Source organism: Salvelinus namaycush, chromosome 13 (assembly GCF_016432855.1).
Source record: "Salvelinus namaycush isolate Seneca chromosome 13, SaNama_1.0, whole genome shotgun sequence".
NCBI lineage: Eukaryota > Metazoa > Chordata > Actinopteri > Salmoniformes > Salmonidae > Salvelinus > Salvelinus namaycush.
Window position 1 is genome coordinate 20,466,584 of NC_052319.1, and position 19,886 is coordinate 20,486,469.

Consider the following 19,886-nt stretch of genomic DNA (forward strand, 5'->3'; position numbering starts at 1 on the left):
GTGTCCTAATAATTTCAAAGATTGCTCGAAAAGCAGGTGTTTAAATAGATTTTTATCTCACACCGATTAAGATTAGCAGAGTAAAGTGTTTACATGATTATTGACATACTAGGCCTACTGCCACAATCAGTTTAATATATAATTATCAGTGTGCACGTAAACATACTCAGTGAGACTCAAAACCTGGTACGAATTTGAGATCATATCAGAGCTACGCCACATCAAATAGCAGCACTTTCGCCTCCCAAATAGCAGCACTTCAGCTGCTCAGATTTATGTTGATAGCAGGGGAGGAAAATACCAGGGGATGGAGCAGGGAGCAGCACTCTGGACAAAGTGCAATCAGTCAGTCTGTCCTCCCTCTCCGTTGTACGGTTGCCATGGTGACAGAACAGGTGAAACACTGAGGGGTGCAGATGATCGGCCATTGTGTTCTAAAACTCTCAGCGACTGAATTACCATTTGGTGTGCTGTGTGGTGAGCGTTGTTGGCGTGTTCATCGTCGGAGGTAATTAATGCACTTGGCCTTCATACACACACTTCAAACAACCACACACACCGATACGCACACTGGTAACACAGTAATCTGTAATGCTGTCCTCTTAGCCTGTTCCATACAACAGATAAGATGTGTCAGCTGTTGACTGACGTGTTAGGTCAGGGACCATGCAAACCCTGGTAATATGACAGCTATATCACTTAAAGCTAGAATCCTTAGTCACTAATCCATTTTGGGACTTATAAATGAATGATATATACCCATTGATTATTGAAAAATAGAACTTATAAATGCTTCATGAGCTTAGTTCAACTGTCTTACCCCATCAGAACCCAAAATATATGCTTTTTTAAAGCCAATGTTTGTAAACAACGTAAATGTAATCAAACACTGTATAGCCTCAAACACCACAATTTCTATATCATCAATGGTTAGTCCTTGCATCCATAACTCTGTCTGTGAACTTGAGAGTAGTTACATTTCTCCAAAACAGAGGCGGGGTGCCTGCTTTGTTATTGTTTCAACTGCGGATTATAGCTTTAAATCCCTTCATGTGAGGTATTGTTCCAACAGGTGTCTTGCTGGAAAAAATGCCACATGCTCATATTACCACTAGCATTGGGTAACATTTTATGTGAATTAACTTGCGATGTAGCATCATGTCGGTCTGATGTTAGCGCCATTATCAAGCAGAGATCTAAAAAAACAAAATATATGTATTTTGAAATGGAAATAAGCCCCCTTTATTTTATATTGATTTACATTTATATAAAAGTACTTACATTTAATACATTTCTTCAAAATACAAGCAGCCAAACATACAAATAAAATACAAAATTATAAAATGTGTTATATCTATCGTCTTTCCTTTTCTGAAAGTAACAGAAAGTATTTTTTTATAATTCTCTAAAGTCACATTGTAGCCGTAAAGTTGTGTTAAATCCTTATCCGTGTTTAAATCCTTATGCCGTAACGTAGATACAGATACTTTGTTGGAACAAGAGACCTAAAAAAATATGGACGTCTATATCTGTGACTATTGTCAGAACATTCATGTTGAGCTTCAATCATCTCTGTGATCCAAACAGAACTTCTTAGATGGAGTATACATTTCAGACACCTCAGTAAAATATCTTCCATTTGAAGCTGAGCAAATACATGTTTGAAATTATTACATGAACATGATGCTATAACACTGTAGAATACTGAATTAGATGGTCAACGGAAAAGGACTATCTTAAAACTAACCTGTGTATCCATCATGGCTGAATCAAATGATACAAAGACAAAGACAGAAAGCAAGCTTCACTACTCAGGTATGAAGCCATGAAATGATAACATGTTATTGTGAAGAATAACAGTTTTTGTTCTGAGAAAAGTAATGACAGTGGAAACCATAGCAATCATAACTTGACCAACCTCAAACTATTATTGTTTTTAAAAGATGAGATATTTGTTCAGAAAAGAAAAATCGAGACCTGCGTTAGTACTGTATACTGCACCAGAATAACAATTTGTTGGTTCCACTTTAACAAGAGAGAGACATGTACAGGTACAGAAATAAGTATTGTATCGATCTTAACGTTTCTTTACAACAGAAGAGTTCCGGTGTTAATAAGGTATTTTGTAAATCAGCAGCTTTACTTCAGTGTCTTACAGTATATACTATATAGTGCTGTATAACAATTGTTCGAGAAACATAAAGCAAACAACGTAAACTAAACAAATTGAAATAAAAGTGTTCAGCACACAAATGAGGAGGTAATGCTGATGCTAAAAACCAACAAACCTAACCGTGAGGACCGGAGCCTGATAGGAAATAGAAAATTCTTATTTTCCTCTTGTTTTTATACATTTGTACACTGTCTTATAAAAGGAGTAGAAAGTGTAAAGTCAGGCTATGCGGCGGTTTCGCGAATTGTCCCCTCTAGTTTCTTTGGGAGTAGCTCTCTCCTCTCGTCTATATTGATGACCGGTTTCCGACAGTTCTGTCCGTCAAGGTAGATCTTTGCATACACTGGGTTGGAGTAGTTCATGGGCTGCATTAAGGAAGTAAAAATGCTGTTATATATATATGACAAAGACACATCAGCACAGCTGTCAACAATGCATAACAAAATACCCTATGTAATTTGGTGCCCCGAATGAAGATGCCCTTAGACCCGAATGAAGATGCCCTGCTTTGTTTTCTCTTGATACAGAGGCAACAGACAACTTTTTTATGTTATAGTTAATCAAGAAGGGTAAAGATAAACGTATCAGCTAAAAGTTATTGCAAGGTAGCAGGAAAGAAAGAAGATAGGTCATGCACATTAGTCAAAGATACGGTATTAAACATGCATTGTTTACGCCTAATATAATCTCAGCAAAACAGAAATGTCCCTTTTTCAGGACCCTGTCTTTCAAAGATAATACGTAAAAATCCAAATAACTTCACAGATCTTCATTGTAAAGGGTTCAAACACTGTTTACCATGCTTGTTCAACGAACCATAAACAATTAATGAACATGCACCTGTGGAACGGTCGTTAAGACACTAACAGCTTACAGACGGTAGGCAATTGGGGTCACAGTTATGAAAACTTAGGACACTAAAGTGAAAAATACCAAATGAAAGATGCCCAGGGTCCCTGCTCATCTGCGTGAACGTGCCTTAGGCATGCTGCAAGGAGGCATGAGGACTGCCGATGTGGCCAGGGCAATAAATTGCAATGTCCGTACTGTGAGACGCCTAAGACAGCGCTACAGGGAGACAGGACGGACAGCTGACCGTCCTCAGTGGCAGACCACGTGTAACAACACCTGCACAGGATCGGTACATCCGAACATCACACCTGCGGGACAGGTACAGGATGGCAACAACAACTGCTCGAGTTACAACAGGAATGCACAATCCCTCCATCAGTGCTCAGACTGTCCGCAATAGGCTGAGAGAGGCTGGACTGAGGGCTTGTAGGCCTGTTGTAAGGAAGGTCCTCACCAGACATCACCCGCAACAACATCACCTATGGGCACAAACCCACCGTCGCTGTCATGGTCTGGGGCGGTGTGTCACAACATCATCGGACTGAGCTTGTTGTCATTGCAGGCAATCTCAACGCTATGCGTTACAGGGAAGACCTCCTCCTCCCTCATGTGGTACCCTTCCTGCAGGCTCATCCTGACATGACCCTCCAGCATGACAATGCCACCAGCCATACTGCTCATTCTGTGCATGATTTCCTGCAAGACGGGAATGTCAGTGTTCTGCCACGGCCAGCGAAGAGCCCGGATCTCAATCCCATTGAGCATGTCTGGGACCTGTTGGATCGGAGGGTGAGGGCTAGAGCCATTTCCCCCAGAAATGTCCAGGAACTTGCAGGTGCCTTGGTGGAAGAGTGGGGTAACATCTCACAGCAATAACTGGCAAATCTGGTGCAGTCCATGAGGAGGAGATGCATTGCAGTACTTAATGCAGCTGGTGGCCACACCAGATACTGACTGTTACTTTTGATTTTGACCCCCCCTTTGTCCAGGGACACATTATTCCATTTCTGTTAGTCACGTGTCTGTGGAACTTGTTCAGGTCTCAGTTGTTAAATCTTGTTATATTCATACAAATATTTACACATGTTAAGTTTGCTGAAAATAAACGCAGTTGACAGTGAGAGGACGTTTCTTTTTTGCTGAGTTTACATATCAAATTAGCAATACTGAGCTTTTCCAATGGGATGTTAGTTCCCAAATTGGCGGTAGCATATATTCCGAAGTCTCTTTTACTAGTGCTAGTAAATAGTACTAGTAAATACTTCAAGATGAATTGAATCGTCTATCACTAAAATGCACTACAACTGGCTTCCTACAAAAAGGAGATTTACAAACATCTTTTCCTTTTTGTCCCCAATTTCGTGGTATCCAATTGGTAGTCACAGTATTGTCCCATCGCTGCAACTCCCTTACAGACCCAGGAGAGGCGAAGGTCAAGAGCCGTGCATCCTCTGTAACACAACCCAGCCAAGCTGCACTGCTTCTTGACACAATGCCCGCTTAACCCGGAAGCCAGCCGCACCAATGTGTCAGAGGAAACAACGTACACCTAGTGATCGTGTCAGCGTGCATTGCTCCCGGCCCACCACAGAAGTAAGCTAGAGCGCGATGGGACAAGAATATCCCTGCCGGCCAAACCCTCCCCTAACCAGGACGACACTGGGTCAATTGCGCGCCACCCCATGGGTCTCCCGGTCACGGCTGGCTGCGACAGAGCCTGGACTCGAACCAGGATCTCTAGTGGCACAGCTAGCACTGCAACGCAGTGCCTTAGACCACTGCGCCACTCGGGAGGCACATCTGTTCCTTTTATAGTGAATGGCAAGACATTATGGCTCCCTCTGTATGAGATGGTGATGGATCTCAACTGGTTTTGCCTTGAGACCCAAATGGAACCAGGTTGTCTCAGTAGCGATCCAATATTTTTGTTGTTGTTGCCATAATGCAATCTGGAGAACAATTTTTAATGCGATATTGATAGTAAATGTACCAATTATATGACAAGGGAACAACAGTCCCGAACCTTTTTCATTGTCAATCATTTCAATTTGCTCATATTCCTGACCCACCAGTTGAGAATCGCTGGTGTAAACTAAGGGGAAGGATGGGAGAATTCACCTGTCCAGGTATCACCTCCTTGGGCACAGTATGTATGCCCAGGGTGCGAGGGTCACTGGACTTCACACACCAGCCCTGCAACACACAAGTTCTGCCGTGTTCACCATGCCACAAGGCCAAGCTGTTGTCAACCAACAAACGCTGTGTATATGAATAAAATCCAACTGAAAATCCATGATATATCAACATTAGTGAGCAACTAAAAATGAAAAGGGATCCAGGTGGGACTGACAATAGCAGATGTCAAAGTTGGCATGGCGAGAACTAAACGCATTAAGCTTGAAGTGGTAGCAAGCAAGTTAGCTAACAAGATAGATCAGTAAAGCTGTTATGATTTATTTGATATTCGTAGTGTTAGTGCAGTGCTGAGACCTAAGAAGAAAATGAATCAACAGCAGATAAAATGTTCCCTTGGTACAGAGCACCTTAATAATGTTTCTCTCCACATACCTGAGGTTTATGCTCCATCTGCCAATATAACTACACATCTATTTTAAAACAAATCGTGGATAGACAGTCTAGTATGCCACAAGAGGAGATTCTTAAGCCTCACTTTGCTATCACACTACTAATTACATGACTAGGATACCAAAAATGGATGGATGATGGTAGCATACTGATGTATTAACAGATGAGACTACAACGTTATGTCTCTGTAAATTATATTATCCCAATGAAATATTGAAACATGAATAACAGTTTTCCTCAGCAATACACATTTACAATATTCTACTAATCTGAGAGTTTTTGCATTCACACGACATGTTATTACGCACAAAATGAATGGCTGATTTTGTACATAGTCTGACAATACAAACCTTATGAGGGTCCAGTGTAAAGTTTGGTCGCAGAAGGCTGCCAGCATCTGCATGGTTGTCGTGGTCGACCTCATACATGTTGTAGGAAGGGTTTCCTATCTCCACGTTTATCCCTCCATTCGTCATGGGCTGCCTAGTCACCCGCTTCCCCCTGGGAGAAGGAGGACAACCAGAACTCATTATCAGGAGATAATATATGGTATGTTGTACCTGAGATCACCAACCACACCACAATTTAAATTGAATTGAATACTTAATTGTCCTATATGGAAATCTGTCTGGCAACAATACAGGCATTCCTGGTATACACATAAAACACAAAATTACAAGACATACAACACATATCACAGGACGTAACGGCCAGCATGGTTACTTATTAGGCTTAACCTATTGTACCTCTGCCTTCGTTTGCAGATGAAAACACCCGCCACCACTGTTGTGATCAAGATCACCAGCAGGACCAGAGGCACGATGATGGCTATGCTCCCTGAAACACAGAAAAGATAAAGGATGGAATTGCATTAAAATGTAGGCTTACTGTTACTGTTACCACAAGTAGGGATGCACGATATATCAGTAAGCATATCAGAGTCGGACGATATTAGCTAAAAATTCCAACATCGACATCAGCCTGATGTCTAGTTTAATGCCAATGTGCAAAACCGCTGTCAAAGCTGACGTGCATACCTATATAACATAGGTAGATGACGTAATGACGCCACGAAAAATACAGCGCTACACGTGCAACACAGCATTCCTAACCTAGCCCACAAAGTCTACTTTGTGGATCTATCTGGAAGTTTCAAAGGAAGATAACAAAAAGGCCATATACAACGTTTGTGCTGCTATTATTTCCCGAGGAGGGGAGAATGTGAAATCTTTCAATACCACAAACCTAATTACTAGTTTGAAAATGCATCGCCCCCAGATGTTCAGCGACTACCTAGAACAAAAGCAGAAAAAAACTAAGCGCACACTTCCAACAACTAAACAAGTTCAAGTCGAGCAGTCATTTGAAAGAGTATTTCAGCGAGACAACTCAAAGGCAAAATCCATTAACGCCAAGATAATGGAATTCATTTCCCTTGACAGTCAACCGTTCTCTGTCGTGGATGATGTTGGCTTTCGCCGACTGGTCGAGCACCTCGAGCCCCGGTACATACTACCAAGTAGGCGTTATTTTTCAGATGTTGCCCTACCAGAGTTACACAGTATTGCTGAAACGCACATCCATGAGCTACTTGCTACAGTAATAGCGTCACTGCTATTAGCTTCACGACTGACATTTGGACCAGCGATGTCAGCCCCATGAGCATGCTGAGTCTGACAGCACAGTGGGTCGACGAGGATTTCCAACTGAGGAAAGCCGTATTGCATGCTCAAGAATGTGCTGGTTCTCATACCGCTGCTGCCATTTCAATGGCATTTGAGATGTTTGAAACATGAACACAATCCTAGCTCCATTCGAACAACTGACTCAAGAAATAAGCTCATCAACAGACTCTGCAGCAGACGTGATACCCTCTGTCATGGCATTGAAACGCTTGCTCAACAAAACTGCCAACACAGATCGTGGGGTTAAAACTTGCAAAAGTACTCTACTAGAGGCTGTGAACAAGCGATTTGGTGGCATTCTCCCTGAGCCTCTTTACTGTGTCGCCACCATGCTCGATGCTAGGTACAAGGACCGCTACTTCGATGCAGACAAGAAACAGGGTTTATGTGAAATGTTACAGACACAGCTGGACGAGATGGAATCAGACACAGTGACCGAGGAAGAGGACCCACGACAGAAGAGGCCACGGGCAGACAGAGCTGTACTTTTTGGAATTTGTCGAACGGAACACGGCTTTGATTTTCTGAACATAATGCACAACCCAAATGGCGTTTTTTTGTGATATTATATTTGTGAAGTAATATTTATCGAACAAAAATAACATTTGTTGTGTAACTGGGAGTCTCGTGTGTGGAAACATCCGAAGATTATCAAAGGTAAGCGATTAATTTCATTGCTTTTCTGACTTTCGTGACCAAGCTAACCAAGCTAATATAAGGCTAACTGTTGTAGCATTGAAAGCTACACTCACAAAAGCTTGGATTTCTTTGACTGTAAAGTATATTTTCAAAATCTGACACGATAGGTGGATTAACAACAAGCTAAGCTGTGTTTTGGTATATTTCACTTGTGATTGCATGATTATAAATATTTTTAGTAATATTTTTTAATCTGATACGTTTGGAAATGTTCATCTTCCTTTCAGGACCGGAACGAGGCTGTAGATTTCTCAGCATAACGCGCAACCCAAATGGTGTTTTTTTGTTATAAAAGTAATATTTATCGAACAAAAATAACATTTATTGTGTAACTGGGAGTCTCGTGAGTGCAAACATCCGAAGATTATCTAAGGTAAGCGATTAATTTTATTGCTTTTCTGACTTTCGTGACCATGCTAATTTGGGGCTAGCTGTTGTAGCATTGAAAGCTAGACTCACAAAAGCTTGGATTTCTTTCACTGTAAAATATATTTTCAAAATCTGACACGATACGTGGATTAACAACAAGCTAAGCTGTGTTTTGGTATATTTCACTTGTGATTGCATGATTATAAATATTTTTAGTAATATTTTTGCATTTGGCGCCCTGCAATTCTAGCAGTTGTTTAGGAAAGGGATCCCGTAAAAGGGATCCGTAGCGCAGAGAAGTTATCTGACATAGAATGCTTAAAAGGCCGCTACAATTTTAAATATCAGTTAATAGGTAACAGGTTTTTTGGCAAGGAAAATATCGGGTATAGGCCGAAAATGTAATATCGGTGCATCCCTAATCCCAAGCTATGTTTCCATAAAATTGTTGAGTGATTTTTTGACGACATTTAGAAAGTTTGCATAGAAAATAAATGCGACAATTGCCTGCTGCGGTGTTCCATTTAACGATCTTGTGTCGATAAAAACAGTTGGACGTAATGACATCACACCTAAATAAAAATGAAGTGGTTACAGTGTTTCCATTACCCATTTAGGCAAAATGCGCATTAATAAAATTAGCGACAGCATGTATGCCATTCTACCTATCTGTTTCATGTCTCAGGTAGCTCGACAAAGCCAGCATGGATAGAATGCAATAATTGACACATTCTAATAATTTTCATGTGCCAACGTATCACCACGGTTGTGATGAAACTTGATGAATGATGAAACTTGTATTCCTGTAGATAATTGGATGGTGAAACTTGCATCCAGCCAACCAGAAAAGCAAGGTGAACCAATTCAGGTATTATTGAAAGTTCAGGAAAAGGAGGACCGAGCACACCCCCTTTCTCATTGACAGGAATATAGTGGAGCAAGTTGAGTGCATCAAGTTCCTTGGTGTCCACATCACCAACAAACTATCATGGTTAAAATACACCAAGACTGTTGTGAAGAGAGCACGACAATGCCTATTCCCCCTCAGAAGACTGAAAAGATTTGGCATGGGTCCTCAGATCCTCAAAAAGTTATACAGCTGCACCATCGAGAGCAAATTGACTGGTTGCATCACCGCCTGGTATGGCAACTGCTCGGCCTCTGACCGCAAGGCGATACAGAGGCTAGTGCGTACAGCCCAGTACATCACTGGGGCCAAGCTTTCTGCCATCCAGGACCTCTATACCAGGCTGTGTCAGTGGAAGGCCCTAATAATTGCCAAAGACTCTTATCATAGACTGTTCTCTCTGCTACCGCACAGCAAGAGGTACCGGAGCGCCAAGTCTAGGTCCAAAAGGCATATTAACTTCTCTAGGGTAGGGGGCAGCATTCGGAATTTTGGATGAAATGCATGCCCAAATTAAACTGCCTGCATCTCGGGCCCAGAATATATGGTATGCATATAACTGGTAGATTTGGATAGAAAACACTCTAAAGTTTCCAAAACTGTTAAAATAGTGTCTGTGAGTATGACTGAACTGATTTGGCAGGCGAAAACCTGAGAAAAATCCATTCAGGGAGTTTTTTGGGGGGGTTTTGTAGTTTTCTATTCAATGCCAATACAGTATCCATTGACTTAGGATTCAAATTACAGTTTCTATGCCTTTCACTAGATGTCAACAGTCTTCAGAAATTGTTTCAGGCTTGTATTCTGAAAAATGAAGAAGTAAGAGCAGTCTGAATGAGTGGACCCTGCCGTGTCACAGAGCTTTTTCCTGCGCCAGACCGAGAGAGTGCGTTTCTTGTTTACCTTTTAAATTGACGATGTTATTGTCCGGTTGAAATATTATCGATTATTGAGGCTAAAAACAACCTGAGGTTTGAATATAAACATCGTTTGACATGTTTCTATGAACTTTACGGATACAATTTGGATTTTTTTGTCTTCCTGTTTTGACTGCGTTTGAGCCTGTGGATTACTGAAGAAAACGCGCGAACAAAACTGAGGTTTTTGGGTATAAAGAGACTGTATCGAACAAAAGGAACATTTATTGAGTAAATGAATGTCTGCTGAGTGCAACCATATGAAGATCATCAAAGGTAAGGGATTAATTTTATCTCTATTTCTAAATTGTGTAACTGTTCTACCTGGCTGGCTACTGTTTGTAATGATTTGTCTAGTGGGCTATGTTCTCAAATAATCGTAAGGTATGCTTTCGCCGGAAAGCATTTTTAAAAATCTGACACTGTGGTTGGATTCACAAGCAGTTCATCTTTAAACCTATGTAAAATATGTTTCGTTTTCTGAATTTTTATAATGAGTATTTCTGTATTTGAATTTGGCGCCCAGCAGTTTCACTTGCTTTTGAAGAGGTGGGACGCTACCGTCTCACGTGCCCAAGAAAGGTTAACAGCTTCTAACCCCAAGCCATAAGATTGCTGAAAAGCTAATCAAAAGGCAACCCAGACTATTTGCATCGACACCCCCTTTTTTATGCTGCTGCTGTTCGCTGTTTATTATCTATGCATAGTCATTTTACCCCTACTGTACCTAAATGTACATATTACCTCAATTACCTCGACTAACCTGTACCCCCGCACATTGACTCGGTACTCGTACCGGCTGTATATAGCCTCGTTATTGTTATTTTATTGTAATTATTTTTTATTTTTTTAACTTTAGTTTATTTAGTAAATAAATTCTTAACTCTTATTTTTCTTAAAACTGCATTGTTGGTTAGGGCTTAAGTAAGCATTTCACGGTAAGGTCTACACCTGTTGTATTCGGTGCATGTGACAAATAAAATTTGATTTGATTTTGATTTGAAGTCAGGACAATCCTGCGATCCAGTGTCCTGCAAAGAAACATATATATAGTTGAAAAAATGCATTTTGCAAGCAGTAGGCATTTAGAATTAAATGTGGAGTTGAGCTTTATAGCAGGGATACTGTATATAATGACGAGATGGTCTTGTCTCCACCTAAAAATGGGAGTTGTTGTCCCAATGTTGGGAAGGCAGGCGGTCTGCAATTTTTGCAACCCCTATTACTACCCTGTTCAACCGATCTTTCGTATCGTCTGAGATCCCCAAAGATTGGAAAGCTGCCGTGGTCATCCCCCTCTTCAAAGGGGGAGACACTCTAGACAAAAACTGTTACAGACCTTTATCTATCTTACCCCGCCTTTCTAAGGTCTTCAAAAGCCAAGTTAACAAACAGATCACCGACCATTTCGAATCCCACCGTACCTTCTCCGCTATGCAATCCAGTTTCCGAGCTAGTCATGGGTGCACCTCAGCCATGCTCAAGGTCCTAAACGATATCATAACCACCATTAATAAAAGACAATACTGTACAGTCGTATTCATCGACCTGGCCAAGGCTTTTGACTCTGTCAATCACCACATTCTTATCGGCAGACTCAACAGCCTTGGTTTCTCAACTGACTGCCTCGCCTGGTTCACCAACTACTTCTCTGACAGAGTTCAGTGTGTCAAATCGGAGGGCCTGTTGTCTGGACCTCTGGCAGTCTCTATGGGGGTGCCACAGGGTTCAATCCTCGGGCCGACTCTTTTCTCTGTATACATCAATGATGTCGCACTTGCTTGCTGCTCGCAGACGACACCATTCTGTATACTTCTGGCCCTTCTTTGGACATTGTGTTAACTAACCTCCAGACGAGCTTCAATGCCATACAACTCTCCTTCTGTGGCCTCCAACTGCTCGTAAATGCAAGTAAAACTAAATGCATGCTCTTCAGCCGATCGCTGCCCGCACCTGCTCGCCCGTCTAGCATCACTACTCTGGATGGTTCTGACTTAGAATACGTGGACAACTACAAATACCTAGGTGTCTGGTTAGAATGTAAACTCTCCTTCCAGACTCATATTAAGCATTTCCAATCCAAAGTGAAATCGGCTTCCTATTTCGCAACAAAGCATCCTTCACTCATGTGCCAAACATACCCTCGTAAAACTAACTATCCTACCGATCCTTGACTTTGGCGATGTCATTTACAAAATAGCCTCCAACACTCTACTCAGCAAATTGGATGCAGTCTATCACAGTGCCATCTGTTTTGTCACCAAAGCCCAATATACTACCCACCACTGCGACCTGTATGCTCTCGTTGGCTGGCCCTCGCTTCATATTCGTCGCCAAACCCACTGGCTTCAGGTCATCTATAAGCCTTTGCTAGGTAAAGCCCCGCCTTAACTCACTGGTCACCAGAGCAGCACCCACCCGTAGCACGCGCTCCAGCAGGTGTATTTCACTGGTCACCCCCAAAGCCAATTCCTCCTTTGGCCTCCTTTCCTTACAGTTCTCTGCTGTCAATGACTGGAACAAATTGCAAAAATCACTGAAGCTAGAGACTCATATCTCCCTCACTAACTTTAAGCATCAGCTGTCAGAGCAGCTTACAGATCATTGCACCTGTACATAGCCCACCTGTAAATAGCCCATCCAACTACCTCATCCCCATATTGTAATTATTATTTTTTGCTCCTTTGCACCCCAGTATCTCTACTTGCACATTCAACTTCTGCACATCTATCACTCCAGTGTGTATTTGCTTAATTGTAATTACTTTGCCACTATGGCCTATTTATTGCCTTCCCTCCCTAATCTTACCTCATTTGCACACACTGTATATAGACTTTTCTATTGTGTTATTGACTGTACGTTTGTTTATTCCATGTGTAACTCTGTGTTGTTGTTTGTGTCTCACTGCTTTGCTTTATCTTGGCTAGGTCACAGTTGTAAATGAGAACTTGTTCTCAACTGGCCTACCTGGTTAAATAAAGGTGAAAAAAAAGATATATGTCTGCTTATTGGTCTGCTTATCGGTGTATTTCCGCTTGGACAGATTTTGATGGGAGTGGACCATCTCACTTCGCCTCTTGCTCTCTGTTTAAAGTTAGGCATACGTGTCAACAATCCACCTAACGATAGCCATCCTCTGGTTAGCCTTTTGGTTATGCATGACACTGGGTGAGTAATGTGACTCCTGAACTCACTTCCACTGGTGTTGTCCGATCTGCTGCTTTTAGGGGCGGGCCTTTCACACTGTGTCCCTGCCCAATTGGCTGAGCACCTGGAACAGACCAATCAGAGATGAGAAAATCAACCATAGTCCTTAGCGCTCTCTACCTTAATCCCCACATAGAAAGATCACTATAGGAACAAAGGAGACACTAAACCATGGATAAAAATATTACAGATTTAGTCCAGTAGATTTGATATAACGAACACAGAAGACATCTACATTTAGTGAGGAGTAGATAACATACTGATTAACATAATGAATATTCAGCAAAAAACAGTGAGAAAACAAGGAGTCATCTGGTTTGCTGTTTGGATGGTATCCAATGGGAGTGATGAATGACCCTAGTTAGAGGAGGTGATTTCCAATTGGACGTGATTGACGCTGATGTGTCTGTAAAGCATGAGTGATCTGACGGCTGCAACTGGATGGTGACGGAAGGTATGAAATTATACTAAATTACATGCACTCCATGAATCACAACACCAAACAATCAGGAATAAGAATGAGAATAGCATCTCACACATACAAACAATGAATCATTCCCCCATAGAAAGAATGTCACAGCATGGACAATCCTGAATTTTAATGGGAAAAAGATCAAATACAATGTTGTTAGGGAAAATACTAGGTAAGATCTGATGAATAGAAAATTGTTTGTAATTTAACTTCTTGCCACTATAGGGGGTGCTGTTTCGCATTAGCATAATTTGGTCTACAGATTAAACTGCCTAGTACTCAATTCTTGCTCGTACAATATGCATATTATTGTTATTATTGGATAGAAAACACTCTCTAGTTTCTATAGCCGTTTGAATTATGTCTCTGAGTGGAACAGAACTCATTCTACAGCACTTTTCCTGATATGGAGTGAGATTTCAGAAATCTTGGCCACTGGTCCCAGGTCAGTTTTAAAGTCCCTGTGAATCCTATGAGGATACAAACACTGCCCACGCCTTCCTCTAGATGTCAGTAAGAGGTGACAATTTGAATGGAGTCGATTGCGCAGTCAGGGCCTGTATAAAAGAGCACAAGGCGGAAGTGGCTTTCTTTTCCTGCTGCGCCTGACGCACGAAGGACGTCGGACTGGCTCTCTTTCCAAGCTTTGGTTTAGCCACTTATATATCGCCGGTCATGTTTTTACTCGTTATAGGTGTTAAAAACATCATAAGGTAGTTAATTTAAACCGTTTTATAGCAATTTATATCCGTTTAGTGCGATTTTGAGGCATTTCTTTGTGATGCACTTTGAAGCGCCGGGCACGTTTCCAGTACCGGTCGAACGTTAGTGGGCATTTCGACGGACAAGAGGACATCTTTCGACCAAAAGAAGATTAGACCCAAGAAAGGATACATTGCCCAAGATTCTGATGGAAGATCACCTCATAGTAAGAAATATTTAAGATGATAAATCGTTGTTCTGTCGAAAAATTTTAAACGCATATTCCGCCATTTTTTTTGGTATAGCTTCGCTTGGCGAACCCTGTATTGCACAGTAAGGATAATTTTAGAAATGTAATTCAGCGATTGCATTAAGAACTAATTTGTCTTTCGATTGCTGTCCACCCTATATTTTTTAGTAAAGTTTACGATTAGTTATTCATTACGCCAGATCACTGTCCAAAATGGCGCCCGACATTTTCAGGCTAGTTTTGCTAGTATTGTCATTGTATAACCACGGTTTTTTGTGGCTAAATATGCACATTTTCGAACAAACTCTATATGTATGTTGTAATATGATGTTACAGGAGTGTCATCGGAAGAATTCTGAGAAGGTTAGTGAAAAAATTAATATATTTTGGCGATGATTACGTTATCGCTCTCTTTGGCTTGAATCAATGCTCGGGTAACGTTTGCACATGTGGTATGCTAATATAACGATTTATTGTGTTTTCGCTGTAAAACACTTAGAACATCTGAAATATTGTCTGAATTCACAAGATCTGTGTCTTTCCATTGCTGTGAGCTGTGTATTTTTAAGAAATGTTTTATGATTAGTAATTAGGTAATACACGTTGCTCTCTGTATTTATTCTAGTCGAGTTGTGATGGTGGGTGCAATTGTAAACTATGATTTCTACCTGAAATATGCACATTTTTCTAACAAAACCTATCCTATACAATAAATATGTTATCAGACTGTCATCTGATGAGGTTTTTTCTTGGTTAGTGGCTATCAATATCTTTATTTGGCCGAATTGGTGATAGCACCTGATGGAGTAAGAAACTGATGGAGTTAGAAAAGTGGTGTCTTTTGCTAACGTGGTTAGCTAATAGATTTACATATTTTGTCTTCCCTGTAAAACATTTTAAAAATCTGAAATGGTGGCTTTATTCACAAGATCTGTATCTTTCATTTGGTGTCTTGGACTTGTGATTTAATGATATTTAGATGCTACTATTTAATTGTGACGCTATGCTAGCGATGCTAATCAGTGTGGGGGGGGTGGGGGGTGATCCCGGATACGGGGTTGAGGTTCGTGAAAGGCTAATCTAAAACAAAACCATTGACATGCTGTTGAATGTACTTATTTCAAAACTAAATACTATGCAACTCAAAGTTAAAGTTCCACATTTTCTTGTCTCCCAATTCACGTTGCAAAATTAGTCATCATACATGCAGGTCACAACAGGTCCCCTATATTCACATGTCACGTCACATCATCACTTTAATGTTACTCGAAGGGCATGTCAACTCGGGCTGAATGAGATGTGGATGGTTAGCAGTGAGTTAAAGAGGGAGTAGGTACTGTATTATAGTGGGAAAAGTGTTATATAGACCATCACACTGGCTGAAATGGAGCTGAATGACGAGAGGGCGGGGGGTGAGACCTCTGGAACAGCCACAGGAAGTGAGGAAGGGACCTACTTGCAGCGTGGTTTGTTAAGGGCAGTGATAGTGCACATCCCCTCATTCTGACAGAAGTAATCACATGGGTTGGCCAGCTCATCACAACGTTGGTTCTTGAACCCTGACGTGCAGCTGTAAAACAGTGTGGTGGTGTGATATTGATCAAACCGACCAGGGTAGGTATTGTATAGGCAGCTGGAAACCCTTCAACATGGCATCAAACAAAATACGACAGATTTGTTCCAAAATACTTTAATAGATTCGTCCCTTGGTAAACTTTAATGTTTCTATCATTCATGCAAAAAATGTTTGACTAAAACTAAACTCGAAACGTTATGGTTAGCTAAGCTAAAAACAACCACATCCATTGAGGCAAAAAATACGTTTTTTCAGTTGCTATCAATTCACACTATGCTTATTTACAGTATTTCAAAAAAATGAACAGAATATTTTTAATACAGAAAAATAAACAGAAATAAATGCAGATTATTTATGAACATGTTGATCTTGATAAACAGTCTGTGCCCTGTGAATTCATCAAAACGATTATTATGCCCACTTTATGTTTATATACACTGATTATATTTACTGGCGGAACACATTGATGAGTTTTGAAAATCCCTTAGACCTTTAAGACAGTTATCTGAAAATTACCATCTCAATGAGGATTTTTCTGCCTGTGGAGTTTTTCGGGTGGCTTGGATAAGATATTAATTTACTCTGTTATAGTTTAAGGTCAAACATTATGATTTCTTGACACAGACGTATCCATCATCTAACCTAATCTCTATGCCTCGCAGCCAATGAATAAACCACATTATCAAGATCTGTTAACCTCGTGGAAAATGAGATGGGATCATTTGCATAGAAATTGATTCTATCCCTTGAATCTTGCCAGTCATGGCCACAAATTTCATTTTAACTACAATGGACAATGGGGGCAGTAAAAAAGATCGTTCAAGCAACAAGGTTTCCCTTTTCAGAGGGATTTCCAATCATCTCCGTGGGGAGGTCTTTAACATTGAACCACACCTGATTATAACGGAGCTGAAATTAATCTTTGTGGACCACCAGAACTGCAGAGCATACATTCTCTTGGATGATTCCCACAGGTCTCTGGAACCAACCTATTGTCCTCTACCAGTCATTGCTATGGAGTTTCTGCTGCTCATTACTTGTATAACACACTTCTTATCACTGAAGATCAAAATAGTGTATACACTTTCTCCTGAAGCCTACCACAGAGTGGAGACACAGTGACAAACGAACAGTGTGATATGTTCTGAACAGTAACGTTTCAGTAGTTTTAGTTTGTGGTTACTTTCTGTAGCTGTACCCCATGCAGAGCTTCCTTTCTTCTACACTGCCACAGAGGGTTAGCTTTTTAAAGATCTATACCCACATCAAAGCCCCTCATGTAGAGGCAGGTGTGACTCATTATCTTATTGAGCCATATCATCCTGTCTCTTGCTGTGACATGGCCGGCGCCCACTGGTGTCAAACACCCTCTCTACTTAGGATCTTAGCCCTGTGTTAAAAATAAAGAAAACTCCCCTACTCCACCACCACCTTCAAAAATCAATCATTATAATAAAAGCCCAAGGAGATTTGGTTCCACTTTAGGCCAGCCTGTTTGGCATAACTGAATGGCAATGAAGATTAAACAAAGAATAAAGTAAGAATAGAGAAGATAACTTTCCTAGGCTATTGTTATTCCAGGCTATTGCTAGTAGGTAGTTACTGTACTTACTGACAGAAGGGCAGATTGGTGTCAGGGTCCAGGTGACAGGTACCTCCGTTGTAACAGTAGCCGTCACATAGCTGACAGCTGGGTGCCATCCTGCCATTAGTACAGCTGAAGGAAAACAGAGGAAAGCTGCTGTCACTGAGTGGTGGCCCACAATTTCTGTCTTTCTTTCATTGTTTGAGTTTGCAAGACTACTGATTGATAACCTATTTTCCGTGTAAACGGTCTTGAAAAATGTGACGCGGTGGAATGTTAATGCATTATAACCATAGAAAATACAATACATGGAAGACGTTCAACTACAGTACATCAAGCATTAGCTCTAAGGCGTTAACGCAACATAGAATATAAAGTAATGTTGTGAGATGCTAACAACTTACTTGCAGACCACATCTCCTGTGTCATCGTTGACGAGGCAAGGTGCTCCATGGCACCTCAGGCACTTGTCCACCTCACACTTGTTGCCCTCGTATTTGGCTGGACACACGCACTCTACATGGCCACCACTGGACAATGTACAGGCCTTGGAGTTTACACAGTAGTGGTGGCAGATGTCTGTCAGAGGAGAGAGAGACCAGAAAAAGAGAAAGCGAAAGAGAGAGATATAGAGGAGAGAAAGAGGTGCATTTCATATTAAGGAAATGGGAGCATAGTTTTAGTTGGTTTGATAACATTTTTACAGGCCTTTAATGAGAATTAATTATCTGTATCAAATGGCATCTCGTTCATAGATGAAAATGTATCACCCCTTGGGCAAGTTACAGTAGAAACTCAGTAATGGCGTCAGTTGAAATTGTTTTCCACACAATTTATAATGACAAAGCCAACATAAGAGAAGGAAATATTTTATCAGTGCAGCACAGAAACCCCCAAAGGTTGTTTAGAGTGGCATTTAGAATTACTCTCTTGCCCACACATGGTATTTGTAGCTATGAAATGCCCTTTCTGGAATAAAAACCCCCAAAACAATTCATTGTTTGATTTAGTATTTATTGTTGTCGTTGGAACCTTAAATATGCAAAACTAAAAAGATATCAGATTTCTAGAGTGTGACTGAATATAAATGGTCAGCTATTGTTGTTTATTCATGTTCTTTAGTGATCTTGGGAATGCTACAGGGTAGGTTGATACTGATTGTGTTAAGGTCAAATGTTTATGTGTAGTTTGTTGCTATTGCTGGTGGATTGGCCTATGGTTGGAAATACATTACATGATTTTAAGGGAGGGCTGTGCTCCTCATAACAAATCAGTGGCTCTCCATGGGACTTGAAATATATATTTGGGCCCCCCGAAAAATATATCTGACCTCAGGCACTCTCAAGAGACATTAGGCACCCCTAAGAGTGCATACGTAATTGGATCCCTTTACTCACGGTACAGACAGCGGTCTCCAGTATACTCTGCCATGCAGCGGCACACCGGCTGGTTCCCTAGGCTGACATCACAGGTACCACCATTCAGACAGTAGTAATCACACACCCGCTTCTCACAGAACGGACCTGTGAACCCTACAGGGCACCGACATGTTGGCTTCCCTGGAGGGATGGAGGGAGGAGAGGAGAGGATTGAGAGTTTGGCTAACAATTCCATTTACATTGTTTATTACAAGGATACTATAACTCAAGTGTTGAGGATGTGTGTGTTTGTTCCCAAAGTTGAGTATCAAGTATCTGAAAAACCCAAGATAAAAGGTCCTTGATAACACAAGGTCCCTGGAGGTCAGAGAGAAATATTTCCAGTCCTTTAATTGATTACAGTGGGTGCCTCCAGCGAGACCTGTTCTCTTCCATCACCAAACTGGGGTTCTTGAGGAAAGACATTAACAATAAGCTCTCCCAAGCTCTGCTTCCATCGCTCATTTTGAACAATACTCCCCAAGCCT

The 19,886-nt window shown here is 41.1% G+C and overlaps 1 protein-coding gene across 1 annotated transcript in view; it reads right to left on the minus strand.

The window, feature by feature from the left end:
* Positions 1-1,224: 1,224 nt before the first annotated feature.
* Positions 1,225-19,886, minus strand: part of lrp1bb (low density lipoprotein receptor-related protein 1Bb) — a 346,624-nt gene continuing 327,962 nt past the window's right edge. The window contains exons 83-89 of the mRNA XM_039006274.1: positions 19,378-19,539; positions 18,385-18,559; positions 18,008-18,112; positions 13,383-13,459; positions 6,358-6,448; positions 5,962-6,112; positions 1,225-2,538 (exon numbers count right to left, since the gene is read on the minus strand). Of these exons, the coding sequence (XP_038862202.1) occupies positions 2,398-2,538; positions 5,962-6,112; positions 6,358-6,448; positions 13,383-13,459; positions 18,008-18,112; positions 18,385-18,559; positions 19,378-19,539 (902 nt within the window). The 3' untranslated portion in view covers positions 1,225-2,397. The remainder of the gene's footprint in view (positions 2,539-5,961; positions 6,113-6,357; positions 6,449-13,382; positions 13,460-18,007; positions 18,113-18,384; positions 18,560-19,377; positions 19,540-19,886) is intronic.